The 14,350-nt window shown below is 33.5% G+C and overlaps 1 protein-coding gene across 7 annotated transcripts in view; it reads left to right on the top strand.

The window, feature by feature from the left end:
* The window catches only part of CTNNAL1 (catenin alpha like 1), a 96,327-nt gene that overhangs the window by 39,571 nt on the left and 42,406 nt on the right, over window positions 1-14,350 (top strand). For all 7 annotated transcript variants that reach the window (XM_051966923.1, XM_051966945.1, XM_051966908.1 and 4 more), the window contains 3 exons: window positions 3,284-3,403; window positions 9,396-9,485; window positions 11,770-11,940. In XM_051966923.1, coding sequence (XP_051822883.1) covers window positions 3,284-3,403; window positions 9,396-9,485; window positions 11,770-11,940 — 381 coding nt within the window. The remainder of the gene's footprint in view (window positions 1-3,283; window positions 3,404-9,395; window positions 9,486-11,769; window positions 11,941-14,350) is intronic.

The raw sequence follows: 14,350 nt of genomic DNA, 5'->3' as shown, positions 1-14,350 counted from the left end.
TGTGTGTGTGTGTGTGTGTGTGTGTGTGTGTAAATCACCCATTACCATCCTTGGTTTTAAGCAGCTTTACTTGAAAAACAAATCTCCATTTGACAGTTCTAAAATTTTATTTTTAAAATAGAAATTCTATTCTAAAAGTTTTATTTAAAAGAAACATGTATAACTAAAGACTACCAGATTGGGGTTCAATGGTACCCAGGTTGTGATCTAAAACAAGCCACCTTCTATGGCCTCATTTCCATTAACCCCCTCCTTGTTTCCTGTGAGTAAGAAATGTTCATTATTTGAGTCCACTTGTAATGTCAGAGATTGTGAACCAGACTGAACCAGACTTCTTTGGACAGCAAACCAGACATCCTTGAAGGATAACGTGGTGATGTAATATATTAGAACAGACCCCCTGGTGTACACATGCATTTTTCAGAGATAGCAGATTTCCTTGAGGGAAGAATAACATAGAACTAAATTTCTAAACTTAACTTATTATAGACTAGCTGAATTTCTGCTAAGTTCAGAGACCATAACTTAAGTAATTATAAGACAAAACCAATTAACAATAAATAGGATCAATTTAACCTTCTCAGGACTAAATTAATTTTGTCAGGGGAAACAGTATTGCCCTATGGCAAGTAACTTTATTTTGCTTCATACTCAGAATTGTAGAACTTAAGCTTCTTTAAAGGTTTATATTATGTCCAGATGCTTATGTTAAATGGCAGGCATCTGAAGATAGATAAGATTTCTTAGGATCATAGGATTTAGAACTAAAGCAGAATCTGAAAGATCAACCTTGCTTTGCCTACCTTGCAAAGGTTGGGAATATCAGGTAAAGTGATGAATATTTTTTATGTTCTTGAACCACGTATAAGTCTAAGGTTTTATCATCATCATCATCATCATCATTAGACTGAAAAAGGAGCTTAAGAAGCAACCTAATCCATTAGTATAAAGCAGCATTCAAACTATTCCCAGGAACCCAGCCACTTGTCCTGCACTTTATAAGTATTCAATTCTATTCTTCCTCATCTCCAATCTACACCCATGCTCTTTGTATTCAGATTATCCGCCTGAGGAAAGAAAAAGTGGGGGAAACAGTAAGAAGAAACTTTTACTTGTAAGGGTCTAGACAACTTTGTATTTGTGTAATGAATTTTAGGAATTGACTTTTCCTAAAGTTTTTGGAAAATTGGCACTTTCTCAAGCAATGTCTGTGATTACTATTACAGAACTCTAGTCTGGATATAAATGTTTCAGAAGGCATCTTAAATCTGTGCATCCTGACACGTGGAGGGTTATCAGATGTCCTTACGGACCAGCAGTAGTGTTTTGCAAAAACCCAGTTTCTTGTTATTGTACTATTGTGATAAAGCTAACAAGGATTGGAGTCATGGTAATCTTAGGGCAATATATACCTTTGTCTGATTTAAGAGCAGTTTCCTAGGAAGTGGGAGATTGGTATGCCCTGGTTTTTTTCCATTAACTTATGTAGCAAATGGATGTTATGGCAAGATTATGGAGTTTGGCCAGGAAATGTTGGTTCCCTGCTGTAGGTCAAGAAAGAGGTAGATATGTTTCTTTATGTGTGTGGAAGGTGTTCTCTCCTTTCCCATTCACAGTGTACCTTTTCATTTTGGGTTCCAAAAACATAGGTAAGAATAAAGTTAAACTGTTCAAAATAAACAGGGCTGACTAGTCTTAGGAACTGTATTTGATTTCAGTAGCATATTATGATGATATGGCCATACTTTTAAGGTAGCTTTTATTTTTAAAAGTTCCCTGATCCAAATTATATAAATTTTGATCTCCACAATAGTCATTTGATAGGGTATAAAGTGTGGCTTATGAAGGATGATTGTGTAATTAGAACTCATTTAAAAGACTTGCCTTTTTTTAAGCTAAATCATATTAGAAGCCATCACTTTGGAAAAAGTTAATTTAAGCACAGCATTGTTTTAGCGAAATTAATGCACCATATGTAAAAACATGTTAGTGTTTTTCAGTTCATAATGATGGCTACTTGGGGCACAAAGTGTCTAGCTGAGACAAAAGCTACAAGCATATATTAAAACCAAGCTTTGACTAACACAATTAGAACAACATCTGGAGGTGACCAAGATCAGAGGGAGTACAGTGCTCTGATACATCAAAGGCATGCATTTCCCCTCCAAGCACATAGCTTAGCCATATCTTTCCCCACAAGTACCAGACCACACATCCCTGTGTGTTCATCTCTTTATTTATGACCTCCATATGTGTTATCTCTCTCTAATACTGCTGAGTATATTTGTGGGATATGTCCCAGGTTTATGAGAGAGATAAATCTGTTACTACTTTTTTACTATGGCATTTAAATGCCTTTATGTTGAGCTAATGGTAACCTTTGACTGTAAACATATCAGTGAGAACCCATGAGTTATAGTTTTAGTAATTCACACACCTACATAGTACCACGAACCCAGGGTAGTTCTACAGGATACCTGATTGGCAAGTGCAAGTTAAGGGTGATAGTGAAGATATTCTCCAGGTTTTGCATTGTAGATGCAACTCAAGTTGACTATCTCAAAGTGGGACTAAAAGATTTCAGAGAGAAAGCATATATTAAGACAGCCAGGTTAGGTATCCAGGTTAAGTTTCTAAAAGTAACCTGTTTCCTGTCAGATGCCTTTATCCAGAAGCCAGAACCCTCAGTTTATTTAGGAAACTTTCCAGTTTGATCAAAAATTCACCTGATTCACTTCCTTTTCAAAATTGAAAAATTAATCCTACAGTTTTATGAATAAATCTTATTAGGATTATAAAATTATGTTTTAAATACGATGATCAATTCTGATGGATATAACTCTTTTCAACAATGTTTGAAATGAAAATGTTTTCAAACCAGTTCCAATTGTTCAGTAATGAAGAGAGCCATTCACACCCAGAGAGAGAACCATGGGAAATGAGTGTGGATCACAACATAGCATTTTCAATCTTTCTGTTATTATTTGCTTGCATTTTTTGTTTTTCTTCTCAGCTTTTTTTCTTTCTAGACAAATTTTTCTTGTGCAGCAAGATAACTGTATAAATATGTATACATATAATGGATTTAACATATATTTTAACATTTAACATGAATTGGACTATTTGACATCTAGGGGAGGGGATGGGGGGAAGGAAGGAAAATTTGGAACAGAAGGTTTTGCAAGGGTCAATGTTGAAAAATTACCCATGCATATGTTTTGTAAATAAAAATCAATAATAAATAAATAGATTTTAAAAAATAAAATTATGTTTTATTTTGTAGGTCCTTGCAACTATGGAACAACTGGAGAGTGTGGGGAGTTTTCAGGAATTTGTGCAAATATTCAGTCAGTTTGGAAATGAAATGGTAGAGTTTGCACACTTGACTGGAGATAGACAAAATGTAAGTATTTTCTAGGTCTTAGAAATTTATAACAAAAAAAGCAAAATTTACTTATGTTTCCATGTGAAATTCTGTTCATTTCAAAGTGAATTAGGTGTCCAAACTTTATTGGAAGCCTTTCTATATGTTTTTGAGAATTGAGTCAAAATAAAGCCAGGTTTTGTTTTTCCCACAAGAATATGTAACAGTTGTGTGTAGTGTGTGTGTGTGTGTGTGTGTGTGTGTGTGTGTGTGTATGGATGTGTGTATAAAAAAAAAACTACTTTAAAAAATAGTTGTTAGGTATCCAAGCTAGTCCACAAATGCCTGAAGAATGTTATCTAAATTACCATATATTTTAAATTTGTTCATTCATATACTATTTATTTAATAGAGGACTCATGTTTCAGATAGAGATTGTGTTAGATGTGAGATCTGATCAACTCTTAAGATGTTATGATTCTTTGAGTTTCTTTAAAATTGTCATTAATAATAATAGCTAGCATTTACATAATGCTTTAAGTTTTACAAAGCACTTTACAAAAATTATCTTATTAATCCTCACAATAACTCTGGGAATTAGATGTTGTTATTATAGATTTTATAAATGAGGAAACTGACTCTAATAGAATCAAAGTGATTGCCAAGATTGTCACACAACTATTAAGTCCTCAAGTCTTTCAAACTTCAGATCCAACATTCTACCTGCAAAGCCACTAAGTTGCCTAGCATAAATTTTAGTTTTCAGTGAAAATATTAATAATTAGAGAAAAATAGCAGAATTTGAATGAGAAAGTTTTTGTGTTGATTACTTATACTTGAGGAAAAGCATCTTTAATTAGACATTAATGAACTAGGTGATAGAAGGTTAATGGGCTAGAGGTACAAAATGGGGTATATATTTTGATTTCAGTACTGTGTTATGATATGACCATCTTTTTTTTTTTTAATTTTTTTTTTGCTTTTTTTATTTTTTTATTTTAATATCTTTTTATTGATAGAACACATGCCAGGGTAATTTTTTACAGCATTATCCCTTGCATTCACTTCTGTTCCGATTTTTCCCCTCCCTCCCTCCATCCCTTCCCCCAGATGGCAAGAAGTCCTTTACATGTTGAATAGGTTACAGTATATCCTGGATACAATATATGTGTGCAGAACTGAACAGTTTTCTTGTTGCACAGGGAGAATTGAATTCAGAAGGTATAAATAACCCGGGCAGAAAAACAAAAATGCAAGCAGTTTATATTCATTTCCCAGTGTTCTTTCTCTGGGTGTAGCTGCTTCTGTCCATCTTTGATCAATTAAGACTCTCTTTATCGAAGAGATCCACTTCCATCAGAATACATCCTCAAACAGTATCGTTGTTGAGGTATATAATGATCTCCTGATGACCATCTTTTAAAGACAGCTTTTATTTATAAAAGTTCCCTGATCCACAATAGTCATTTGATAGGATATAAAATGAGGTTTTATAAAGGATGATTATATAATTAGAGCCCATTTAAAAGGCATACCTTTTTTTTTAGTTAATATGTTGAATGTTTTACTTACACATACTCATTTGTTATGGAAACAGGGAGTTAGTACTGATGAAGATTCAAAAAAATAGAAAGAAAAGTGCATTAATAAAACATTATGAAAATATATATAAGGAAAACGTTCTAAAGAGGACACAAACAGAAAAATTTTGTCATTGTCATGTTAAATTATTTTAGATTTATTTCTTTTATCAAATTTTGAGTTCCAAATTTTCTCCTCCCTAAGATGACAAACAATTTTGTATAGGTTATATATGTGTAATCTTGTGAAACATACTTGGATATTAATCATATGTTGTTAAATTTGATAACTTTTAAAAAAAATTTATAGAACAAAAAAATTCGTAGTTTGTTATGCAATGCTCTTTTTTTGTCCTTTGCTTATTGAAATATTCCTATAGTGTATTGATTATTAAAATCATAAAAAAGGAAAATTTAAATTTAAAAATTGTGTATAATTAAGTGGACATTCAGAAGGGAATCTCTTAGAACTGTTCAAAGAAATTCTGTACACTATCAGTGTCATCAACCCCAGAAAAATTGGAACTGAATAGAAGGAAAGATGGCCAAAGCCGTGTGTATCTGGATGCCCATGAGTTAGATCTTTCTAACTAGAGAGTATCATCATAATTAAATTTATAGTGTTGTGAAGAAGAATTAGCTATGGATAGAGTGCTAAGACTAGAATCAGGAAGGCTCATCAGAGTTTCTGTGCATTATAGCTTTATAGAGTATTAACCAGGGCACAGAGTTTAAGTTATCTGCCCAGAGTTCAAAAAGTCAACATATGTCAGAGGTTGGACTTCACCCCAGATCTTCCTGGTTCCAAAGCTAGTTTTTATGCCCTAATACATGGTTAATTTTTGTATAGATTCCATGAATCACCAAGAAAAGAAGCATACTCCTTTCTGTTTCCATTCAATTTTCTCCAAAGATCTATCATATCCTAACTTTTCTAACATTCTGTTTACCTTCTTAACTTCTTTCTTATTTATTTTGTGGTTCAATTTATGTAGTTCTGAGAGAGCAATGTTTGCATCCCCCACTAGTATGATTTTGCTGTCTATTTCTTCTTGCAGCTCTTTTAACTTCTCTTCTAGGAATTTGGATGCTATGCCCCTTGGTGCATATATGTTTAGTATTGATATAGTTTCATTATCTGTGGTACCCTTTAGCAGGATAGAATTTCCTTCCTTGTCTCTTTTAATTAGATTTATTTTTGCTTTTGCTTGATCTGAGATCAGGATTGCTACCCTTGCTTTTTTTACTTTACCTGAAGCATAATAACTTCTTCTCCAGCCTTTTCTTTACTCTGTATGTATCACTCTGCTTAAATGTGTTTCTTACAAACAACATATTATAGGATTCTGACTTTTAATCCAGTCTTCTATCTGCTTCCATTTTCTGGGAGAGTTCATCACATTTACATTTATAGTTAAAATAACTAATAATGTATTTCCTGCCATATTGTTTACCCTAAGTTATGCTTTTCTCTTTCCTTTTCCTCTTTCTTCCTCCCCAGTATTTTGCTTCTGATTACCACCTCCCTCAAACAGCTCTCCCCCTGTAGAGCTCCTCCCCATTTCTTATACCTTTTCCCCTACTACTTCTGTTTTCCCTTCTATTAGCCTTCCCTTTTCCTTTCCCCTTTCCCCTTCATTTCCCTATAAGGTGAGACAAGTTTCTCTGTGAAACTAAATATGTTTGATGTTCTCTCTTTGAGCCAAATCTGATGAGAGTAAGTTCATTCCCCTCCTTTTTCCCCCTCAATTATAATAGGTCTTCTTTGCCTCTTTGTGAAATGTAATTTCCTTTATGTTATCTCCATTTTCTTTTTTTTTTCCAGTACAATTCTCTTTCTACCTCTAGTTTCTTTTTTATATTATCATAGCAAAATCAAATTCTACGTCTCTATGTATATACTCTTCTATGTATACCCATTACAGAGATATAGTTCTTAAGAGTTCTTAATCCTTTTTACTTTTTATGCTTCTCTTGAGTTCTATATTTGGAAGCCAAATGTTTTGTTCAACTCTGATCTTTTCATCAGAAATAAATGAAATTCACCTCTATCATTGAATGCTCATCCTCTTCCCTGAAAGATAATGCTCAGTTTAGCTGGATAGTTTATTCTTGGCTGCATTCCAAGTTCCTTTGCCTTTCAGAATATCAGATTCCAGGCCCTTCAATCCTTTAAGGTGGAAGCTGCTAGGTTCTTGAGTAATCTTGATTGTGGCTCCTCAGTATTTAAATTTTTTCTTCCAGGCTGCTTGCAATATTTTTTCCTTGATCTGATAGTTCTGAAATTTAGCCATGATATTTCTTGGAGTTTTCATTTTGGGGTCTCTTTTAGGAAGTGATTGGTGAATTCTTTCAATGGCTATTTTACCTTCTGATTCTTGGACATCAGAGCAGTTTTCCTTTAGGATTTCCTGAAAGATAATGTCTAGACTTTATTTTTTCATCATGGCTTTCAGGAAGTCCAATAATCCTTAGATTGTCTCTCCTTGATCTATTTTCTAGGTCAGTTGTTTTTCCTAGGAGGTATTTCATATTTTCTTCTATTTTTTTTTTTTTTGGTTTTATTTGACTGATTCTTAAAGTCTTATTGAGTCATTCACTTCCATTTATTCAATTCTAATTTTTAGTGTATTATTTTCTTCAATTACCTTTTTTAGCTTTTGTATTTGGCCGACTGAATTGTTTTGTTCATTGCATTTTTTTTTTTTCATTTCACAAATACTGTTTTTCAACGAATTGGTATCTTTTTCATATCTATTTTGTAAGGAGTTATATGCTTTTTCCATTTCATCAAATCTATTTTGTAGGGAGTTATATGCTTTCCCCATTTCATCAAATCTATTTTTAAGGAGTTTTCTTCAGATAATTTCTCTTTTTTCTTTTCCATGCCCTCTTGCAAAGATCTTGTTTCCTTTCCCCATTTTTTTTCTCTCTTTTAAGATCCTTTTTGAAATCTTCCAAGAGAGCCTTGTGAAATGGGAATCAGCTCATATCTCCTTTGGGGGCTTCATCTGGAGTTGATTTGCCTTTAGGAACCTCAAGATTTGAAGTCTGTTCTTCTTTTTCTATAAAAGTTGTTTATGGTCTGATTTCATTTTGCTTTTTTATTCATTTATTTTGAGGTTGAGCTCTACTTTTAAGGCAAAGGAGTGACAGCTGTTTTAGGTTGTCCTGGGACTAGTGTTTCTGACTGACTTCCAGTGCTGGGTATTCATAGCCAGGTGCTGAGCTCTTCCGGGGCTCAGTGGCTTACAATTTGCCTTTTGTATTTGTTTTTTGGGTGTCTTACAGCAAATCTGTTAACTACCTGCTTGCAACCAGAACAAAGTAGTCTAAGAGCCTCACAGAAGATTCCCCAGTGTGCAGACGCTGCAACACTCTGACTCCCTGCCCCAGCTCCTTCCCTGTGCTCGGCAGACTGTCCCCCTGCCCAGTCTGCCCGATTAAAACAGACCTTTTCTGAAGTTCTTCCAAAGTATCGTCTTCTGGAAATGTGTTGTACTCCAGATATGTGTGGGTTCTGTCACTCCAAAACCAATTTAATGGCTTAATCTACTATTGGTTTGAGAAAAGGTAGGAGGTCACAGAAAGCCATGTTTGCTCTCCATCATCTTGGCTCCGCTCCCCCACTCCATCCTGCAAAGCTAGTTAACTATCTGCTACACTAAGATGTAAAATTGCTGATTTAACATTAGCATTTAATGTTACCCCATTTCTAGCCTTCTCATTCATAATCAATGTGTCCTGGAAATCCAGGCTATGGACTTGAGGTCCTCTTATTACTGGCTATACATAGGAATACATATAAAGCTTTATCTTTGAATGTGAAAAAGACAAATAAAAAACAAACAAACAAACAAAAAAAAAACTCCAACATCACAAATAAAGAATTGGCAAGTATGGCTATATGACAGTTTTATTAAAAAAAAAAAAATCAGGTTTTGGTGAAATGAAAAATCAGTTGAGTCAATAGTATTGCCTTTTGTTTATATGCCACAATTATTTCCCCTTAAAGCATCTTTCCCCACCAAACTTTTTCTAATAAAATAAAAACTTTTAAGCACATCTACCTGAAGGTAGTGTTTACCAGTCTTCCATTCCTCAGACTTACTTCTCTCCTTAAAGGAAGAAGGTATGTATCATTATGAATTCTCTAGGAGTGAGGTGTTCACTGTAGTCCATCCTAGTTTGAGTTCTATATGTTGTGATTAAATAGACCATTGGAGACCATAACATTGTTTCTATTTGGGAAATACATTCCAGATTTCAGTCAACCAACTTAAAAATAAGGCCATTGAAACACAACTGGTGATAATTTTCAAAAATTTATATTTCCTTCATTTATGCCATCTTTAAGTTCTTTTTCTTAAGTGAAGAAATTTTTCAAGTGTTGAATTAGTTTCTTACATAATTTTAAAAATATTAATTATTTCATTTCCATTCCTTCTTAGGATTTGAAAGATGAAAAGAAAAAGGCAGAAATGGCAGCAGCTCGGGCAGTTCTTGAGAAATGTACTATGATGCTTCTCACAGCTTCAAAGGTAAGATGAAAATTGGTGGTTTTAGTGTTTCAGTATTGAGAACTCAAAACACTGGTAGTTTGCACTGTTTTTTCTTTTTTTATATAACTATTTTAAAACTTCAAATTTTTTAAATAAAAGCTTTTTATTTTTCACAATACATGCAAAAATAGTTTTTTTCATCCTTGAAAAACCTTGTACTCATTATCTCTCCCTATCTCCCACCTTCAGTCCCCATAGTCATCTTTCTGGATGCAGACGGTTCTCTCCATCATAAATCTATTTGAATTGGCCTGAGTCACCTCACTGTTGAAAAGAGCCATGTCTGTCACAGTTGATCATCACATAATCTTGTTGTTACTGTGTACAATGTTTTCTTGGTCCTACTCACTTGATTTAGAGTCATTTCATGCAAGTCTCTCCAGGCCTTTTCTGAAATCATCCTGCTAATTGTTTCTTATAGAACAATAATATTCCATAACATTCATATACCATAACTTATTTAGCCTATCACCAACTGATGGGCATCCACTCAGTTTCCAGTTCCTTGCTACTACAAAAAGGGCAGCTACAAACATTTTTACACATGTGTGTCCTTTTCCCCTTTTTATGATCTCTTTGAGGTATAGGCCCAGTAGAAACACTGTGGGATCAAAGAGTATGCACAGTTTAATAGCCCTTTGGGCGTAGTTCCTAATTAGTCTCTAGAATGATTGAATCAGTTCACAATTCTACCAACAAAGCATTAACATCTCCACAGTCTTCCCATATTCCCTCCAGCATTTATCATTGTTTTTTTCCTGTCTTCTTGGCCAGTTTGAGAGGTGTTAAATGGTACTTCAGAGTTGTCTTAATTTGCATTTCTCTTATTAATAGGGATTTAGAACAGTTTTTGGATGATTGGAAATTGTTTAAATTTCTTTGTCTAAAAATTGTCTGTTCATATCCTTTGACCATTTATCAAGTGGAGAATGGCTTGTATTCTTATAAACTTGAGTCAATTCTCTATATGTTTTAGAAATGAGGCCTTTATCAGAACCTTTGGATATAAAAATTTTCCTCCAATTTTCTTCTTCCCTTCTAATTTTGGCTGCATTGGTTTTGTTTGTACCAAAACATTTAAATTGAATTAAATAAATGCAAAAAAAATCCATTTTGCATTTCATTCTGTTCTCTAGTTCCTTTTCCTTCCTTCTTCACAAATCTGAGAGGTAAACTATCCCTTGTTCTCCTAATTTGCTGCTAGGATCAACCTTGTATTTAACCTACTTTGACCTTATTATAGTATAGGTTTTTAGGTGTGGCTTGATGTTTAGTTTCTGCCATACTATTTAGCAATTTTCCCAGCAATTTTGGTCAAATAATGACTTCTTATGGCAGAAGCTGGAGTCTTTGGGTTTATCAAACACTAGATTGCTATAGTCATTGAATATTGTATCTTGTGCACTTAACCTATTCCACTGATCCACTACTCTTATTTTTTAGCCAATACCAAATGGTTTTGATGACTGCTACTTTATAATATAGTAAAATTTTAAAATTTAAAAACTATAAGAAGTGAACTTTATTCTAAGAAATCTTAAGACATGAAAAACACAAGGAAGTTATTCTCCAGAACAGTGCTTTGGGTTATATTGTGAAATTATAATTATCCCCATTTTCCAGATAAGGAAACTGATAACTCACACAGTAAGTATCTATGGGAGGATTTGAATGCAAAACTCCTAATTCCAAGCTCTGTTTGCTATTCATGCTTATTCCTTATATAAGTATCTTTCAGGCAATAAAATTCAAGACAGCCGCAATGAGGAAGATTTAGAATTTATTTGGTACGGAGCTCAGGAAGGAGTTCTGATCGAATTCAGTACCTTACAGAACTAAAGACAGCCTTATAAGCATTTCTGTTCGGCTCCTTACATTTTAATCTGTGATTCGCATTTTACAACAGGAGGATGGAGGTTTTACAGGAGAATCACCCCTGCAGCATATCGGGTTTTGAGTACCACCTGAGTACCACCCTCCCAGAACAGATACCCTTAAGGGCATTGTTGAGCTGGCCTTTTGAAATGCAAAAGAAATCCCCCAATCTAGCTGAGCAAACTTTCTTCTGCTGGCCCCAGTCAGAAAGGAGGGCCATTTGTCCATTTCAGTATCTATTGAGCATCTATTATGTACTAAATAAGTGAGCTATTTACATTGATACTCTTTCACATGTTCTTTTTTTTCATATGTTCTTTTTTTTTTCACATGTTCTTTTGCATATTACAGAAGCATTCACCTAAAAGAAGTTATCTTTTTTTTAAAGACATGTCTTAGGCATCCCAATTGTGAATCAGCTCGTAAAAATAAAGGGGGAGTATTTCACCGAATGAAACTGGCTTTAGAACAAGTAATTGAAATTGTAACAGATTGCAGACCAAATGGAGAAAATGAAATATCATCTATCAGTATATATGCTGGCATAAAAGAATTTAAGGTAAGAATAAAGAAATGTATATTTTTCCATTTCCATTTTCTCTTATTATCAGTGTTTTGGGGGTTCATATTTTAAAATAGAAGCTTTACAAAGATAGATAATATCTATGCTTTAAATTGACTACATTCTCACCTCTAGCTTTCTAGTAACATTTGCATTTCTCTTTGTCCAAAAAGTTGTTTGTTTTCTTTTTCTCTAATGCAATGCATATGTAGGCATGTATATTGTTGCTGTTAGAGAAGTCATTCTGTTTAAAGCCATTATCTCCATCATGTACTAATAGTTATAACTTTTAGATTAGGTAAAACAGTTCATTAATTGTGCTGAGATAGTGAGCATTATCTATGGAACTCCCAATAGAGTGCCAAATTCCAGCTATATCTGTTGTAAACTTTAAGGATGTTAGTTTAAAAACTTGAAAATAACTTCTTAGTCCACTTAATGGTGATTAGGACATATTAAATTTACCTTTTTTTTGAAAAAATGGATTTATCATAGAAGACTGATTCATACATGAGCTCTATGCATTTATTTCCATCAATTTTTTATTTCACTCATGTGAAAGCTACTCTCCTTTAGGGCAGATCAAATGCAGTGCAAGTGACTCTGTTCCTTCAAAACTTCTTGGCTTTACATGAATACCACTGAAACATGAAACATATCAGTTGATTATTCTTCTCACATGATAACCACACCTTTTTTCCTGTTCATCTGTCTCTCTGATAACCATTCTCTATGCTATTATTGTTGCATAATTCTTTATTACAAAAAAGTTAGTTTTGTTATAAAAATATGCAAATATTTCAGGGTATTCTACTGAGATACATAATTACTGAAGAGTTTAACTTAATTATTTATGTAGGAAAAGCCAAATAGATAATGAATTACTACTTTTACACAGTGGTAGAACGTTTAAGTTTATTTTAAAAATTATAATGTGTTCCATTTATTTCAGTCAGCAAAAATTCACCTTCTCTATTCCTTATGCTCTTGCATTGGGAACTAAAGAAAAATGAAAGCCTCTGTTACAAACATGTATAATCAAGCAAAACAGATTTTTGTATTGGTTATCTCCAAAAAGCACACACACACATTTTTTAGTCTGAGTCCTTTATCTCTCTACTTATACCAGAAGTTCTGAAGAATTAAAGTTGATTGATCATCTAAGAGTAATGGAAAGATCCTTACATAATACTTAATAAATATTTATTCAGTGGATGAATGAATGTCAATTTATTCACTTAATGAAAAGTATGTACAAATGAAACTGGCTGTTTCATAGCATACCCTTCCTGCAAGGTAGATCTGTTATGGAAATCACATTAATTATCAAAAAAAAATAGAATTGTTCAAAGTTAGGAAAAATGAACAAACAACAAAGAACCTGATCATGAAAGCTATTTGGTTGCAAGAACAATCAATATAGAAACTCAGAATACGACAAGAAGAAGGAAACAATGTGAGGCTATAGCCAAAGCCTTTTAAAAAAAAAATGCAAATTGAACCTAAGCCCAACAAGAATTCCTGAGAGTATTAAAAAAAGAGATGTGTGGTAGAGGAAAAAAAATGGAAAAAGAAATAAGATTGATGCAAGAAAATTATGAAAAAAATAATTAACAAAGACACAAAAAATATTAAACAAAATAGCACCTTAACAGAATTGTGCCAAGAGATACAAAAGTTCACTGAAGGAAAAAAACTTCTTATAAAGTAGAATTTGCTAAATGGAAAAAAAGATTTTATAAAAAAATATTCCTTAAGAATTAGAATGGGGAAGTAGAAGCTTAATGACCCCAGGAGTGTCAAGAAACAATAAAACAAAGTCAGAAGATTTTTTAAAAATAGGAGAAAATGTGGAATATGTTATCAGAAAAACAATTGATGTGAAAAATAGATGGAGGAAAGGTAATTTTAAAATTATTAGCCTACCTGAAAGCTATAAACAAAAAAACCCCAAAGAGCCTAGACATTATTTTTCAAGAAATTATCAAGGTATTCTGAGAAGACAGCATAATAAATCAGGAAATTACCTAGGTCTCCTAAATTTCCCCACAAACAATATAACTTTGACTGATAGAAATAATTAAAAGTTGAGATAAAACAGTTATCTAGGTAAGTACTTGGAAGGACATTAAGAAAGATCTGATCAAGGATGGTAGTTTGACCTGATTGAAAAATAGATATCTGCAGTAAGACACTGCTGAATTAACAAACAGTAACGCCTCAGAGCAGCTGTGTTGGGCTTAGTTTCAGGAACCTTATAGATGGCATTGGGGTCAGACTGATGATCAGGAAATTTTGCAGGGCCTTCCACTGGGTCTACATGCTGGACGTAGGTGTGCTGACCAGGCACAATCTTAAGTTGTGGCCATGGGTGAGGAGCAAGTATATGCTTGTGAGTGTGGTTACA

The sequence above is a fragment of the Antechinus flavipes genome, chromosome 1 (genome assembly GCF_016432865.1).
Source record: "Antechinus flavipes isolate AdamAnt ecotype Samford, QLD, Australia chromosome 1, AdamAnt_v2, whole genome shotgun sequence".
NCBI classification, from domain to species: domain Eukaryota; kingdom Metazoa; phylum Chordata; class Mammalia; order Dasyuromorphia; family Dasyuridae; genus Antechinus; species Antechinus flavipes.
The sequence above is the reverse complement of the archived record's forward strand: the minus strand, read 5'-3'. Positions and strand labels throughout refer to the sequence as shown.